At 42.7% G+C, this 17548-nt stretch overlaps 1 protein-coding gene across 2 annotated transcripts in view; it reads right to left on the bottom strand.

Annotated features, from left to right (window-relative positions):
- Positions 1-2824: 2824 nt before the first annotated feature.
- INPP5D (inositol polyphosphate-5-phosphatase D) overlaps positions 2825-17548 on the bottom strand; it is a 60703-nt gene continuing 45979 nt past the window's right edge. The window contains exons 17-30 of one of the 2 annotated variants that reach the window (XM_009927969.2): positions 16549-16687; positions 15766-15874; positions 15521-15609; positions 15205-15286; positions 13908-13997; positions 13631-13744; positions 12425-12507; positions 11304-11391; positions 10391-10540; positions 9533-9626; positions 9187-9294; positions 8285-8557; positions 6119-6695; positions 2825-5365 (exon numbers count right to left, since the gene is read on the bottom strand). In XM_009927969.2, coding sequence (XP_009926271.1) covers positions 5363-5365; positions 6119-6695; positions 8285-8557; positions 9187-9294; positions 9533-9626; positions 10391-10540; positions 11304-11391; positions 12425-12507; positions 13631-13744; positions 13908-13997; positions 15205-15286; positions 15521-15609; positions 15766-15874; positions 16549-16687 — 1999 coding nt within the window. In that variant the 3' untranslated portion in view covers positions 2825-5362. Of the gene's footprint in view, positions 5366-5665; positions 6696-8284; positions 8558-9186; positions 9295-9532; positions 9627-10390; positions 10541-11303; positions 11392-12424; positions 12508-13630; positions 13745-13907; positions 13998-15204; positions 15287-15520; positions 15610-15765; positions 15875-16548; positions 16688-17548 lie in introns of those variants that run through there. The other variant, XM_069791900.1, reaches the window with a different exon arrangement.

Raw genomic sequence — 17548 nt, 5'->3', positions numbered from 1 at the left:
GAATGGATTGCATGGGTCCCTTTAGGGTCCCTTTGAGCCTAATTTTTCAGAGATTCTGTGCTGAGATGGCAGTGTTGTGATTGACACTCAAGTGATGAAACAGATCCTTGCTCAAAGGTGAGTGGAAGAGTTTCTCATGTGACATTTCCCTTCGGACCCACTGCGAGGTTGGACTGAAGCTTGGTGCTCAGATTCAGTTACTTCCTTTACTGCTTTCTGACTTAGAACTTGAAATGTTCATTTTCTGGGAAGATACTGATCACCAGTGTCCTTCCCAAGGGCTAAGTTAAAATCAAAGCTCCATTTTCAAATTGGGCTTTGTTTTGGATCTTTGAGTTTACATTTGAAAAGAGGGAACATTTCCCACATCTAGTCATTTTCTTTGTGCTTACAAGCTATAATTGTGAAGATGCAAATTGCTGCAAAGTATGGAGCAGACATAATTTCTTCATCCTTTCTGTCACAAAGGTCTCTTGTTTCTTTTCCAATTTCTTTGCTGTCTTTCCTTCTTCCCATCGACCTGTTTCTATTGGAGACAGCTTTTACCCACCTCGTTTCTGCTGGATTCTCTCTCATTCCGCAAAGTCTCTACTTGCTTTTCTGCAATCTTTCTGCTTGTTACTGGACCCTGTCTTCTTCATCATCCATTCCTAGTTATTCATTCCTTCCTGAGCCCAACATTTACTAGTCTGTTGTGTGCCATCTTTGTCTCTATTAGTTACGATATAATCTAATGCTTTATGGTATGATAGATTAATTTATTCAGCATGTAATCTAGTCCAGACCTTGGAAAAAAATGCAATAAAGTGTTAATAATAACTGTAATGTGTAGCAGATTACCATCCCTGGCATTGAATGGTTTCGTTTAAATACAATCACAGAAGCACAGAATAGTTGAGGCTGGATGGGCCTCTGGAGATCGTCTACTCTAACACCCAAAGATGATCTGTAAATAAAATTAAGAAAACAGGGTAATGGTAATGAACCAAGGACATAAGTTCAGGGAAATTTGGTGATGCGTAATGAGATAAAGCATTATCTCATTATGCATCAGAAAAAATATAGCAAATTACAGTAGGTAAAAATAAATCTTTCTTCTGCCAACCTGGGATTCAACTGTGAAAGAATTTCTGGGAAACTTCAGAAGTTTTAACACAAATGCAATCCTAAAATACCTCTTATTAAGAGCCACGTTTGAAACAACATCATGCGCACACTGTGGAATTAGAAAGGAGATCTTTTTCATATTCATGTGAATATAAACCTGATGTTTGCTTATATATATAGAAAGAACATCCTGTACCTCTACAGCTAACACCTTTTCTACAGTAGGGAAATTTGGCACATTGAAATGACTATTTGGATTCTGTAGCACTTGCATTATGAGCCCCCTCCACAGGCGCTTGCAGGAATGCACTGGTGACTGCAGCACCTCTTAGGTGGCAGATGTGAGCAGCAATGTGAGACACAGTTCCAGCTGTATGTACTCAGCTCTTGCTTCAGCTGTGCACAAAAAAAAAGGGAAAGTCATTGACCCCTGCATTAAATCCTTAGCCTCAACAAAACAAGCATCACACAGATGCAGCTGACATATTATGGCACCAAACTGTTGCTTGTTACTGCAGATCAAGAGAAGCCTTCACCATCACCTACACTTTCCAAATGCACAGTCCACCTGCTGTATCTCTGATTTATGTTATCATCAAGGGATACAACAAATAAGGGTAGGGATGGAGTGTCTTTAGCAAACTTCCTAGAGGGTAAAGTGTGGATTGCTCTCAGGCAGAGATTAGGGAAATAAAAAAATAAGTATTTGGATATTGTGCATTGCCAACCAATCTGTTGCCATCTGGGGCCATTGGGTAGAAGATCTCTGGGAATTGCCCTGGGTCACCTTGGTCAGTTAGCTAGTCCTGACACCTGCAGTTCAATCATACACAAATGTCTAAGCCTGAAAATGTTACAAAAATTAGGAGCTTTGTCAGGAGAGGGGAGGATCAATTAATTTTTGGACAACATATCCCTTAAATCACAATATGGATGAATTTAATTGACAAGGACGACAGAAAAATGTGGTAAAGATTTCAGAAAAACTTCCATTTTAAAAACAGATGGGAGGATAGTGACTAAATGATTAGTTTTAAGCTGTATAGAAAAAGAGTGCTTGGCCCCAGCAGACTAGAGGTCTAGGCAACATAATTTCTAACAACATCAAAATTATCCCCTTGCTATTTCGGAGTGACTAACTCATTTTCATTCGGGTTTTTTCCTTCTATTTTCCCTCCTCTTTGAGCCGTTCTCTGTAAGACCCTACCTTTACCAGGAAGGAAATATATAGCCCACTACAACATTTTACAAAAAGCTTTAACAGCACCCTGTGATAGTTTTACAGTTGAGAGAGGACAAGTAAGTTTGCATTAGATGCATCAGGTGCAGGCAGGAAATGGGGTTTTAAAAAGTTACTGTCTTCTACAACATTACATTCTGTAGCTGGGAACTTAAAGCATTTTTGACAGCTGGGTCTCCACAGAAATAAGTACACTAAGACTGCAGCTATTTTAAGAACTTAAAGGACGCCGGAAGTTTGTGGATAGGTACTACATCTGGGGGAAATCAGTCCATTTTTTGACAATTCATACCCTTCACTTCATGTCTTCTACTCATTCTGCCTGTACTAACTTAATTGGGCAATAACAGAGACTGCAGAAAAATATGCCTGGTTTGGCAAGAGAGAGTCATGGGCCCAGGGACATATGAGAAACAAGCAGCTTGTGTTCAGTCCTGGTTTCATCTGGTTCAGGACACAGGCAGTAAAACCAGTAGAGATGATCTTAAAGGCTTTATGACAGAAAGTAAAAACGAAACAAAACAACCATAAGCACAAGACTTATTTGTTAAATTCAGTTTTCTAATATTTACATCTGACAAGCTCCCACAGTTGGCATTATGAACTCTACCATCTCAAGGTACAGCTAGTCTTACTATAAAGACAAGCACTTGCACAGTGTCCCACTACTTTTTTGCACCAGCTCAAATCTACCACTCTATGTCTAAGCTGCTCACCTAAGAACTGTCTCTTCCACAGAGGCCTCAGAAAGCTCTTTACAAAGCCTTCTTTTGAACATTTTCCACTTGCAAAAAGCATGGTGGCATTTGCCATCACTCCTGTCATAGAGAATAACTCAGACTCTCTTTGGAGTAACAAGTGATAATTCATACCCAGCTCTTGAGCTGGGTAAGTAATGCATTTTTAGTATGGGAATAGTAATGTATTTTTTTCTTCTGGAAACTTGGCAGAGAGCTTCTCTTCTCCCCCAGCAATATGCCTTTCTAAAGGACAGGCCAGATCAAGTACCTGGATGTTATATTATGCCTTAGTAAGGCCAGTGTTCTCAAATTCTGCTTATCTGCAAATCTGGGCCAACTTTAAGCAGTTTTCCCAATTAGGAGAATATTTTTTGCAAGAAGCTACCTTGCTTTATATCAAGCTTTTATTTTTCAAACTTTGAGGAATAGACTTTCTTCTCTACAGCTCAGGAAGTCAGTGGATAAACAGTAGCATCACAGAAAATCTGAGCCTGTCTCATTATTAAGTTAAAAATTTTTGTAGAAAGCCTGTCACATTTCCATCTCCAAACATACATGAACACACCACAGAATTAGTGGGAACTGATCTAACTCTCTATATTGGACAGAAAGCTCACTGCTCCAGGAAGGTTTTACTCTGTGGCCATAAAAGCTCTTCTGGAATCTGGAACTGAAAAGTGAAATGCTCCCCAGGGCCAAGGAAATACCACAGCTATTGAATTATGGGGATTACACAGAAAGGATTCTGTTGAATAAAGCAAGAGGAATGTAAGCTTATGGCCTGTCTTGCTGACTTGTAGGTTAGAGAGCTAGGTGTTTCAGTAATGATGCCTTGAAACTCCAACGTGCATGGCAGAAAAACTTCTCTTTTTAAAATATTTCTACCTTACAGATTGTCCTCTTCCACCCGTTCTCACAAGTCTATGCTCAGCCTCTTCTGCTCCAGTAAAATTACTGTACATTGTCTATACTCATACAAATGGTAACTGTACCTGCTAACAGGTGCTAGAATTTTTAAACCAGCTGTATCCATGAAGGGTCTGTGCACACAGACAGATGCATCCTCAGTGACAATATCGCAGTGGCATTGTGGCATCTTCCCGGCACTCCTTGGTGCCTTTGGCGTTTCTTCTGGGCAGGGACCACTGTCACTGAGAAAGCTGGTGTAACACCCAACTAAAGCTGAATCATGTGGCAGGCAGTTTTGAATTTTCAGTAAAGAATGATCAGAAAGGTGATTTTTATTATTTTTAGTAATCAACGTGAAAACAATAGCAATGATTAAGTCACAAACAGGCATAGCCTAATTGTAACCATGGCATTAATACTTAAGATGAATATAACAGAAATTACAAGTATGTTAACATTATTCATTCTCAGTCAATGAACAAAAGTGTACAGTAAGGTCAGCATTAATCTATTAAGAATGCTACAAAACCAGCCAGCCACTGTCCTTCAACAGCAGAGTGCTTGCTGTAAGGCAGGCTGGAATGACTGCTATCTGTCCCTTCAGGCAGCTATACTCCTAGGCTGCCTATGGACACTGCCTATTCTCCTATTTCTGCATGTAGTTCTGATATTTCCCTTTGTTTGTTAGGGGTACAAAAGCACTACCTGCTAGAAAAAAAAAGAGCTACAGTGCCAAGGGCCAGCCCTCACACTCTACATGAATAATGCATGTATGCAGCCTAGGAGCTCACAGTAGAGGCAAAGCTGGCTCGATTGACAGTGTGTGACAGTCATCTGTCTGTGTGACATAGTATCTGCTATTCAAACTCGTTTCCCACCCTCCTCTAACTCCTTGCTCCATGGATAGGACATGCTTTTGGAGCTGTACCGCTTTCAAAATGTTGTCTTTTACATATCACTCTTTAATAGGAATTCTGTAACACAAAAATTTTGCTTTTGTAGAAAGGAGGGTCTTTAAATACACCCCTTCCATCTCCTAGTCCTTACACCGTACCTTCCTCTTTTTCAAAATATTTGCTAATGCATGTACTTAACCACCTGCCTCTTAATAGAAGTACCAAAGTGACACTACAAAAGGCTAATTTGCATTTGGTATTGTGGTCCTGGCTCCTCTCGGTCTGAGCAACATAGGATAAACTTCTCAGCTAGAACATTTCCATAATCATAAAGAGGGATACACCCTAAAAAAATAAAAATCCCCAGTCTTTTTAGAACCAGACCAGAGGGCATCAATGTGAACAAAGCAGTAATCTCCATCTTTCTTCCCATCAGGATTCCTCCTAGGGTGCCATCTGCCGTGTCGTTTTCACTGTAGAGACAAGAGAAGATATCAGCTTGTCTATTGTCAATTCAAAAATTTTTAATGAAGAAGGAGAAAACCAGCTTGCTCAAGTGGGCTTTCTTTTTCTCCCAAACCCATTTACTAAGATCTCCCCTACTCCCTTCTCATCCAGCTTGTGACAGTCTGGGAAAAAGAAAAAAAAACAAACAAAACCACACAACCAAAAAACAACCCCCCTCACCACCAGCCCAGAAAAGTAGATGTGTGATTATTTTTGCAGAGGGTTCGGTAATGTTTTTGGACACCACTGTTCTAAGCTGATAAGAGTTTCCCATAGATGACTACTTTTAATCATCTTTTTATTAATTAGAGCAAAGCAACCTCCTAGCCAATACTGTAGATATGTGCAGCCAGGCCAAGTTTGGACGTTCTTAGAAACAATCCAGTATGCACCAAACAAGTAGTAACAAAGTAGCTGACTATTTGCATTCTTCTCCTGGCCATCAAGCTTAAAACAGTCCAGAAGAAGTTAAAACTTCACACAAAACTAAGGCCATGGTTTCACAACATGACATCTTCTGCAGCAATATTGCTTTAAGATACTCCCTTGCATCCCCTGCTCTGCAAGCCCTGTAGGTTTGTGGCACAGTGCTCTGAGCTTGGTTAGGAAATACAGAGCAAGGGCACAGTGATTAAGCCAGTACTACTCTAGTAGTATTCTGCTGTGACACCACAGTCTAATATAACTTCCACCCTGCCTTATTCCCACAAGTAACACACCGATGTAGTTGTCCTGCCAACTGGTCCCTCTTCTGTCCAATGCTTCCCAGAGTGTGGCAGCTCTGAACTGTCCCGATAGTCTCGGCCCTTGGAGTTCTGCATGTCTAGCACTGCCCTGCTCTTCGAGGGAAGAGGTGGCTTGTTGTGCTGTCCCTGGGTGGTTGGGTTGACTTCAGACCTCAATGGCTTGACTAGTTTTTTGAGCGGTGCTGAGTTTTCTAATGATGTAGTCATCTTTGGTTTGCCTTGAGTCTTTTCACCTGTATTCTTTTCTTCAGATTGGCTGGAGCAGGTATAGGACCGAAATCGCTGTGTGGGGACCAGGAAGGGTGGTGACGGTTGTTTGCCAGAGGTCTTGCTGCTCTCAGGCTCCTGTGACTTTGTGAGATGACAGCTCTGATCAGGCAGTGGTGGCTGCTCTTTTCGCAAAGCCTTGGGGTAGTCCTGCTCTTTCTTTGATGCCACCTTGCCCTTAGAACCCATAGAGCCATACAGTGGGTTCTCAAACATCTCTGTCTTTTGCTGTCCTTCCTCCTGAAGCAAAGGTTCTGCTGTGATTTTCGCCAGTTCAGGTGGCCTACAGTCATCAAAGCAGTGTAAAAAGGACACTTGTAAAGAGCAGGCAAGAGACACTGACTGATTTAAAGAGAAAATGAATAGGAAATGAGCATGATAAAATTACACTGACTGTGCAAAGGGATAACAGGATAACAATTAAACTCAGAGGGAGAGAACAGAATTGTGTATTCATTTTACTTTGTTTAATCATTATTAACATGACAGCTGAGAGCAGATACTCATGGTATTGCATAAACTCCCTGCTGGACTACAGTCTTATCAGAGCGATACTTGGCTTCTCTTTAAACAGAGATAAGCTACTGAGCCAAACTGTGCCAAGTGCTTTGATGGCTCTGTGACATGCACAAATCTGAATTTAAATATTAATAAGAATCCTCAGATCTGGCAGAGAGGATTGAAATGGCTCTCTGGACAGGTAATGTAAGAGCTCACATCACACTGTAGCATTTTACAACTAGGTCAATCTCCTCTTGCTACCAATGCCACACGGTATTCCTAGAGAAGGGATAAAACTCCTCAATGCACCCAAATGCACAATATATAAGTAACAGCTATATACTGTAGGGTGAGACAATCATTGTGCATTCATAGCTGAGCCCTTTGAATTGAGGCTTAGACTGGAACAACAGCACAGCTGTACAATGGGACAAGGGAGATTTCGTGGTTTTTGTACAATGCGACCTGATTTGGCAAGGCTTTCATCTGGAGAACCACCATGACAATTAAAAGATCAGCCACGATACCACTGAACAGAGCGGAATAGGGTGAGTGGCACGTGTTCTTTGAGTGTCTTCAAATGAGTTGTGTTCCTTGCTTCAAGTTATTTTCTGGAAGTCAGTACATGCAGGAGCAAAGAGCTGAGAGCATGATGAAGGGTTGTCAGGTACATAACGGATTGAGGTAGTGCTTGCAGCTCTGACTTCTGCAAGTTCTGGCTTATAGAGTGCCACATACATTTACCAGTGAACTCTAGCCTAGACTCAGAAAGCAGCTGTCACTATGAAAAAGAGGTCTGGAATGAGGACATTGATTGAGGACACATGCACTAGGGTCAAGTAGCCTCATCACCTTACTAAGTTGGGTAGGGATGGGATATTTTCAATTGCTGGATGGAAATTCTGCATCAAGACTTGTGATGGATGAAGCACATGGATGCTAACTTCTATAGCAAGCTGGACATTTGTATAGTAGTCTAAGCAGAAATTCAGTTAAAGTACTTTGCATATGACATGTGAAGGAGCTCTCCTTCCCATCCAGTGGAAAGATCTATGCCACACTCTTCCCTTTTCTTCCTTGTTAACTACAGTCAACACTGTAGTCTTTTCCTTCTCTTCTCTTGGTAGAGAACTAAACTTGTACATATATTTTTGGCTTTCCTTTCACAAAGTCTGAGGAGCTACTACACTAGTTTTCTTTGAGTATGTGGTATCTGCACTTGTGACCTTAACTTATCTTTTTCTAATTCTAGAGATAAAAGACTGAAAGAATATTCTGTACCTTGAACTCTCTGTACAGATAATGAAATAGTGACTGTGCAGAATGACAGGAGAGAGGGCACTAGCCCCAGTGCAAAACTCATAGACTCACAGGTACTCTTGACTCCGACTACAAATGCTTCTGTTTACTGTAGGCTGGAGGGTTGGTTTTGGAGATAGAGGTGACAAGGAGGGTGATGTGGAGGATGACTGACTCTGTCCCATTACGGAGGTAGTCTCTTTGGGCTGCTGCTCGTAGCTCCAGAGAGAAGGTGACTGGTCTGGTGAAGGTATCTGCTTAAGCTGGCTGGTTGCAGAGGGTTGCTGAGAGAAAGCAGCCATCCCCAGGTAGTTGGGGTTGCTAATGTCTGTGGGAGTGGAGCTGCTGAAAAGAAGAAATATTGTTAGGAAGATACATGCACAAATACATTTATTTTTTTGTCTCCCTGCCAGCTACAAAGGAGTTAGTGCCCACTGACTGCTTACATTCAATACCACCTACTTTTTTTTTTTTGTCACTGTTGCTTCAGAATCAGAGAATAAGTGGCAGTCCTGTTAGTGCCTCCCTCCCCTGGGTCACTGGAGAGGAAGCAGCTGGGTCGAGGCCACCTCACCCAGGCCCAAATAGTTCCTCTGGCTGTGGCATATGCTTCCATTTCCAGGCTGCAGAGAGCACTCAGCTTCTGCAACCACATATAGGGGCTTTTACAGGTTTTTGGGCACAGCAGTTCAGCTGACAGCTGCAGCAGGACAGTTTCAAGCAAGAGCTAAATTGCAGCACTGGGCAGCATTGCACAGTGTAGGAATATGCTGCTGGAACAACAGGAGAGACATTTGGCCTTTTGAGCTGTACCGATATAGACTAGCAGGCAGAAGGCGGGAAGCTGCCTGCAAAGAATGCACCTGTGAAGCTGGAGTGAAAGAACAGCCTTACCCAGAAGCATCCTATGACTCTTGGAAAGGAAAAGACAGGCAGTTTGAGGACAGCTGGCAGAGGTAAAGCAGCAAGATTACCGTAACATATCCTCCTTTCCCAGGTTGTCTGGAGAAGAGGAAGCACTCCCCCAAAAGCGAGCAATGGCTGCTGCTTCTCTGGCCATCAGATGAGTAGATTTTGACTTTCTGTTGGAAATAAAAGGACCCTTTTTAAGTGGGGTGCAGGGACCCAGTCTGACTAATGCATTCTCAGCTTTTGAAGCTTTGGGCATAGAAGCATCGACCAGCCCTGACAACCAGAGAGCCACAAAGGCAGCTTCCCAGTGCTCACCATGCCTATTAATACTGCTCCCACAGCAAGCCCAGCTTTGTGTTTATTGAGCCAACTAGTTTTCTGTAACTGACTTACCCACTTGCCCTTTACCTGTTAGTCTGATCCCAGTCTTTGCTAGGCTCTAAGTTGCTGATGTTCTTTGGTTTCTGCCCAGCAATTTCATCACGTTCAATCTTGACAAAATCTGAAGGAAAGAAAAGGCATAAATGTATGTTTTGGCAGCTTCAGAGTCTGATTCCGTAAGTTTTCTGTGTTACTGCTTGTATTAAGCCATCTCTCTGCCTATCAGAATGACAGTGACACAGTTTTAAACAGTTGTTGCTACTATGTTTTCAACTACCCACTAATACATATCATGTTTTGTTGACATAGGAAAAAGTGTGTATCTTGAAATACAAAGGTCATGATCCCCCAAACAGTCACAGGTCATTTTGCCATTGACAAGAATAGTAAATGTCATGAAGCTGCTTTTGTACTCTGAAAGAGAACAACAGGTAGCAAGGTGAAAATAAGCAAAGTTTGTGATCTTTTAGCTGAGGAACTGCTCTTTGAGAGCCTCACTCGCTCTTTGCAGACGTTCCCCAGGGTGACTGGAGCGGGGAGAGCTTTGGCACCTTGTCATACAGCCACTGCAAGTGAAAATACGGTATCACCATTCAATAATATCAGTATCAGTGACAGACAGGGGGCTCTCTCAGTCTGCCGAATTAACTTGAATGATGAAAAAGAAAAACCCAAATGGAATTGCTACGTGTTTCTGAAAGAGTACAGGTATACTCCTGAGAACTAACGATACTCACATCTTCTTGCAGTCAGCATCAAAAGCTCTTGCCTCTTTAGGACTAAAAGCACTGCAAGGATAATTTTCAGTTCCTTGACACTTATCAGAAATCTTTTGAGATGGATATTCTCTAGAGCGAGCATCGCAGAGATGATCTCGTTCCTTACCATACAGTTTCTCTCTCTGTTTTCCTTGTGATGTTTGTAACTTGATTTCACCTTGGAAGACCCCCGTTTTCTCACCATGGTGTGTCAGCACAGTATGGATAGGAACTAAGGATTCTGTTGCTTCTATTCGCAGGGCAATGCAGCCTTCCCCTAGAGGATGACAAGGAGACAATGTGCCTGGGACTGAGAAAAAAAGCATTGAAATCTCTTTCTCATGTCAGTCATCTACTACCACTGTGCCAGCTGGGCTGAGATGACTAGAGAGAATCTGCTTTGGATCACAGTGAGGAGTGTAATATCTCTTGAGAAATCAGGTGCATTCATTTCAGTTCTTCACATATATGTGAAGGATCTGGGCACTGGAGACACCCACAGGTGACTACAGGGTTCTGAGCTTCCATTACTGGTAAGGAAAACATAATAAGCCTGTGACTGCCATTTCAGTTAATGGGATTTTGGCAAAGAGCTTTCTGTGGACAAGGACTGCAGTCTCTGGCTGGTTAGAATTTGGAGCAAGCAGCACTGACAATGACTTTTCTGTAGCCAGGAGAAATGCATCAAGTAAGTGCAAGTGAACAGGATTTGTATGTTCTGAATAAACCCATTTAAACAGACTGACTCCTGATTTAATACCTGTAAAGTACTTTCTTTTTAAGCCACTGCTTTTTAGGACTGGTAAAGCTTATACAGATTGTTGCTTCTAGTTCATATTCCTCTAATCATCATTACCTCACAAAATATTTCCCACAACTTATTTTTGTATGTTTTGAGTTCTAAATCAGAAGTCAGAGCATCATAGATGTTCAGTCTGTAAGAGTTACTTCTGTTCTCTCCCACTCTTTCAGCGGTTTGGAAAAATCTAAGTAGATTTTGACTCGTCCAGAACTTTAGAGCATAAAAAGTCTTCACTTACCATAAGATTCATCACTGTCTGATGACTTAATGCTGATCAGGATGTGTTGATCCAGTAGGTATTCTGGGTCTGAAATAATTGGAGTCAGCTGCAAAGACAAGTGGGTCAATACAATAGGTGGTCTACATGAACACAGTTCTCCCTGTGCCTCAGTCCCAAATGAGCAAAACTCAGCTGAATAGACCCATGAGGGTATCGTGTCACTCCAGGATCAGCCTCTGATGATGTTTGGAGATCTGTGGTAGAAGGCTACACACTTTTAGAGTCCCCCCACTCCTGCTCCCAGCAGAGCAGACAGAATGCTACATATCAAACACATTGGGCTGAGCTGCATTTTTTTCCTACAGTGCAGACTGAAAATTGCTCTAGGAGGAAGTGATCTGGACTCTGATTACAGTCTGTTCCCAAAAATCTGTTTGGCTGTTGTTACAATCACTTATTGTAGAGTCTTGCCCCAGTCTCTCAGTGTAAGGCACTCTTTCCAAAGTCAGCAGTTCTTCTTTTGGGCTATTCAGAAGGGTACTGACATGCATATTTGCGCCAAATCCAAGAGCTCTGATAGTTCTTCCAGCTCCCACCACGCCAAGAAATGGAGAACAGCTCTGTTCTCAAGAATAGGACTTGTCTCTGACATTGACACACAGAACACTACTTCTGGCCATTGATGGTCTTTTTAACACAGGTAAAAAAAACTTAGTCAACTTTTCTCAAAAATACCAAGAAAAATAACTTTGCCTCACACGGCAAAGAAACTCCAGGACAGCTGTTTTATCTTCCATCTAAAACAAACAAACAAAAGGGCCTGCTTAAAAGACTTGTCAGCATAGTTATGTTCACTAAAAAGGTGAGAAAAGAGTCATGCTCCTGAGTGACATAACCAGGCCAGCAAAATTCCTGATACAGATGAAAGTATATGGACAAGAAAGTATTTTCCTGCTTATAACATACTCTGTTTAGCTTAAGCCCATCCTGCATTCTTAAATTCCCTTTTGAGTGTAAACAAGACCACAACCATGTTCCTAAAAGTAATGTTGATATATGCAAACGATGTAATGCTGCTTATGGGATGCAAGTGGAAGGCTTCTCTTCCATATGGATATGGAAACATAGTCCCAGTTTACCTTTGGAAGAGCATCAGCGAACTTTACCACAAGCTCCCCTTCATTCCCATCCTCATTTTCTCCTTCCTGGCTCTTTACAAAACCTGCAAAGTGATGAGAAAGAGTTCGCTAGAAGAGAGACAGCAAGAACTTGGCTACAAATCCTTTTCAGATGCTAGATCTCCAAAAGGCCTACAATTATTTTCCCACTTGGGTGCAAATTTTAGAAGTATTAAGAAGCTTAAAGTCTGAGCTTTGGGTGAATGTTTACAGAGTAAATTTACAAGTGATTTTACTGGAGTATTGTTAAATGGTTTTATTTTACAGTGAAACTTGGCACTGAAAAGTTCAGTGCATACATGGACTGGAGGATAAGAACATGACAGCTCTTCCTACGCCACTCAAGATAGCACACTTTTGAAATTCTAATTTAAGATTCGTAATACACTGTTTCCATAGAAATTTATGCAAATTTTGATACAGCCAAAAAATAATCTTTCATGGAACTGTCTTTGACACAGTGCTCTGACATGCGATAATGTGATGAAGCATACACCGAAGGCATGCTGTCCCACTTACAGGAGCAGTCCTGTGATGGGGAATCGCTTAAAAAAAAAAAACACAGCAAGGACATGTAGGCTTGCATTACATAAACAGCTGAGACTCAGCCCTGCAGCTCAGGGCCAGGGAGTAAAATCTGCAGCACTGGTGGGTACACAGTCCCATTTACAGAATCAAATCACTATCTTTCCTTTCACTTTGAGCTGATCCTCTGACTTATTCTTTTTTAAACCAGGGTAATTAAATTATTTTTATTAGCATAATGCAGATGCTTTATTTTGAAAGCACCTGATCATTTGTAGCAGGCTTGATCTGAAATTTAATCAATCATGTGTTTGCTAAGTAGAGATTTTCTGTGTGATGAGCAAGAAAAACACGTGTTTCTATTCAAGAAAGAGATGATCAGATTGCCAAACAAGATGGAAGAAATGGTGGAAGGCTACATGTGTAAGCATAGATTACAGCTAAATGGCTGTGGGTTTTGGATTGTATTGCTGACAGTATAGGATGACTTGTAAACTACAACAAATCTCTAGGACATCCCTTTTTTGCACTGGAACAAGTGATCCACACAACTATTCATTTAGATCAAAGCAAGAGGAAGGGGAACTAATCCAAACAAGCAGGAAACTTTGACAGAAAGAATAAAGATGGGCAAACCCATACTTTCTAAGCAGCTAGAGTGAAACTCGATGTAGAACTTGGTCTGGGACTTGGTCTTCAGAGTAGCGTAGCAGTGCAGGAGCTCTATCTCCCCTTGGGAATCTGTGTACTTGGAGTCTAGGAAAGAGGAAGGGAAAATAATGGCATTTTCAGTAGGAGATAAAGAGAGGGCATTTTTGAGTGGACTCTTTAAGAAGCAGCTTTTTCTTTCAACTTATACAAAGCACTGCATTTTATATCCAAAGGTGAAGTCAGCACACTTGCACCCAGCCTGACTAACCATTCTTTGAAACAAACTGTGACGTGACTCCCACTTCAAAGGTGGCAAAGACAGGACTGTGGTCACTTGTCATGATGTCAGTGGTGCAGCCTGCCAACGAGAAAAGGAGGATAGTTACTGCCCTGCATTTCTGCTGTGCTCCAGTGAGATCGCTACGATAGAAATATTATTCAGTAATTTTCCACAAAACATAACTGTCACTGTGGTAACTGTCTCTAGTCAAAGGTGTTTCTACATAATCTCATATTAGTATATAGGAATGTAACTCTTTTGTCAAAATACATGAAGATTTGGTTAATGGACACAACTTTACCATATAATTTTGCAAGCAACTGTCAGTGTTAGATTCCTCCACTACAAAAAGCACTTGTAGGCGTCCTGGTTGCCTCTGCAACATGCACAGCTAATCAAAGCTCTAATATGGCAGGAAATCACACAAGAATACACTGGTGCTACTTCAATGCTACAGAGCAACTCGTGGCCCAGGATTAACAGTGAGTGAACAAGGTCTTGACTTGACCTGAGCACACACCCAAGTTCCAGCAAGCCCAGTCCATTGAACAGAACAGTGTATAAAAGCAGATGCTGGACTTTCTGAAGTGCTTATTTGACCATACACCTCATCATCATAGGTTCTGTGATCAGACCAGTCCACCTTATTCCCAAGAGACTCCTACAGCCCTCTTCTCAATCTCATGCATAGGAAACCATCAACATCATACTCAGATGCTTGGTCCTACATGTAGTCGATGAAATCTCAGGAACTAGTATCTGTGTCTTTCTCTGAACAGGCCTTGTGGGCTTCCTCTCTTCCCTGCATTGCACTTTTGTGATGTTTCTCAGCAAGAAAGAGAATAGGCTCTTGGTACCACACAGTCCTGCTGGAATGTGATTTGACAGAAGGGAGATGTTTGCAGGTCCAGTCTCTGCAGACTGGACTGTGTACACAGGGTCTACCCTGCTGGCACCATCAAGTAAGGAGCTCCTGGTGGTAACTGCACACGAAAAGTGGTTGTTGTTGCCAAGAAATAACTGGTGTAAAGTGACCCTACAGTGTGACCTAAAGGTGGACAGCTGCAGCTGTCTGAGTGTTATTCTGCATATAAAAGAATGACAGAATTAATTTCCAAGCTTGTAAGGTTACAGGCAGAGAGATTTGGCTCCACTCTGCCTCTTTTAACATCAGGTCCCTCTATGCTGAGTGCCTCGCAGTGCTAGGAGATCCTACAGACTCTGCTCTGAATCATTTCCGTTTCAGACTGATTGCTTTGCTATCTACAATATGTTATCTACCCACCATAGGACTGACACACAACGTGCACCATGGGGTATGATTTCCAGAGCACTCGATCACACCAGGATGGCAAATTGTACTTCATCTGCAAACCAAAGGAGAAGTGATGTCAAGAAGAAGAGAAAAGACCAGTTCACAAAAGAACAGGAAATTCACTTGCCCAAGCACCATATATTTGTGTCAAATCTTTTTGTTTGTATTGACTCCTTTCAAAACACTACAAGGGCAGAAAATGCAGAGATTGTTTTAGATCACTTCTGTAGGAGTTACTTTCTCTATTCTGCCATACACTTCTGAAGGGAAACCAGTTTTCACCTACCCCTGTAGCTTTTTGCTTGGTGTAAGCATACTTCTCTCGGGTACCCCTTTCAAAACGGTATGTCGGAGCAAAGGTAATCTCTTCTTCCTCTAAAACAGAGAGAGAGCTCCGTTACAGTTTGGCCCATTGAGAACCCTCATCTGGGAAAGACAGCCACTGCTCTGTACACCCTGCCCCACATTGAGTCTGGCAGAGAAAGTTGCTGGAAACAGGAGAGGAACCTGCCAACAAACTCAGAATCTTACCAAACTGCAGAAACACCTTTTGGTCCTTTCTCTCTATGAGAAGCTGGTCGAAAGCCAGCAGCTCTGGATACTGCTGCTGCCTGATCTTCTGGATAATATTCTCTGCTTCCTGCCAACAGGGAAACAGCAGAGCTGCAGATGATGCAAAACCTTCTCATAAATACACCCTTTATCAGTGAGCCAGCAAGTGCTTCTGAACTGTTTCACAGAGCCGTACCCCCTGCCACTTCCCCACCCTTCCCTTCCCCAGTCTTTGCTGCATGGCTGAATATTTACCTATTGAAACAGGCATCAAAATGACCACTCATCCCCTACACAAGCATACAGACACACACACAACCAGATGCACATCAACACCAGACTTGCTGTTGTCTCCAGCCTACTGAAACCTATCCAGTATTTATTACTTGCCTGTTTCTGAAGGCCTGTTCTGAGCCATTAAAAGCTAACCAATTAGAGCAGAAAGGCAATCTCTGGATCAAGCTGTTCAGGGACAGATGCTTGCTCACAGAGGGAAGGAGAGTTGGGAGGTTTGAGGAAGTGATGCTGCCTGGAGCAGCCAGGTGTGCCAGATGGCATTCCTGGGTCCATTAATCCTTGGAGAGGGCAAAGGGGATTTCCTTACTCTCCCTCAACTGGTGTCACACTTGTGCCCTGGGGATCCCTTCTGCCTCCCCTCTTTCTGCCACTCCTTCTGCCACATTGCCCTTGATTAGAAAAAGATAGCACTTCTATAGCAACACAGTATTTTGTCTTTCCAGGGATTCATGCAGAGTCCCTAACCGTTGGGGGCTGTTCCACGCGGTAGTTCAAGTCTCCCAGCCAGAAAAGATGAGTAAAGCGATGAGTGATGTTAAACGGACTCAGTTTCTTATCTCCCAGTGTCAGGAAGCGCAGGATGTTCATGTAGTTCTGGTTGCGTCTGTCAAGACAAAAAACATCTGCCTGACCTACTAAATAGCCATGCAATTTCTAAATGCCTGGGCTGGCAGAGACTGCTGCTTTACCAGGCAGGAACCGATCTGGCCCAACATCTAGAGAAGAGCAGATTCAGAAGCCGAGAACTTGCCACCCCTGCCTCGCACTGCACCTCAGCAGACAGGCCCAGGTGATATGCTCAGTGTTTCCCAGTGAGCCAACCTACTTCATGCAACCAGTAACGCAGTGCAGCTCTCATGCTGCAGCTTGTCTTGTGTGTGGTCCGGGGAGCTGAGGGGCAGCTTGCTGTGAGGAGGGGGCAGCAGCATTTACAGCAGCTCCGGGCTGCTCTACCTTGGGTGTCAGACTGTTTCCACCTGAATTGAAAGCCTGGAAAGCTGTCCTAAAGACACTTTTGTTGCCTCCTGGGGCTGTGCTTTTCTGAGCTGCATGCCCTAGAAACCCAGCATTAGATTGTTGCCTTCAGATTTCAGCAGCAAACACATAACTAGACTTTGGCAGCTATTCCAGGCCCTGGGGAACCCTTCCATAGAAGTTAACTCCATCAGTGACAAAGACCTTGTGCAGAAATCCCACACCATCTGTTTTCTGGGTCCTGGACTGGGAAAGATGGCAAAGCCAACCTCTTCATTTCAAGTCCTCTTTGCTTTCAAAACCACTCCTTCCAACTGCTCCAGCTCCTCCCAGTGTGAGTGCAGATCTCCCACTGGTGTCAGGATCTTTTGCCTTCCAGTCCTGTCCTGCACAGAACCTGCCTAGACCATGGAAACTCACTTCACAGCTGGGTATAGAGAATTAGCCACCGTGGAGATATTTCTGTGCTACACACCTCGCTCTTGGTATT

This window comes from Haliaeetus albicilla, chromosome 9, assembly GCF_947461875.1.
Source record: "Haliaeetus albicilla chromosome 9, bHalAlb1.1, whole genome shotgun sequence".
NCBI lineage: Eukaryota > Metazoa > Chordata > Aves > Accipitriformes > Accipitridae > Haliaeetus > Haliaeetus albicilla.
Note: the sequence above shows the minus strand (reverse complement) of the source record. Positions and strands in the feature narration are given on the sequence as shown.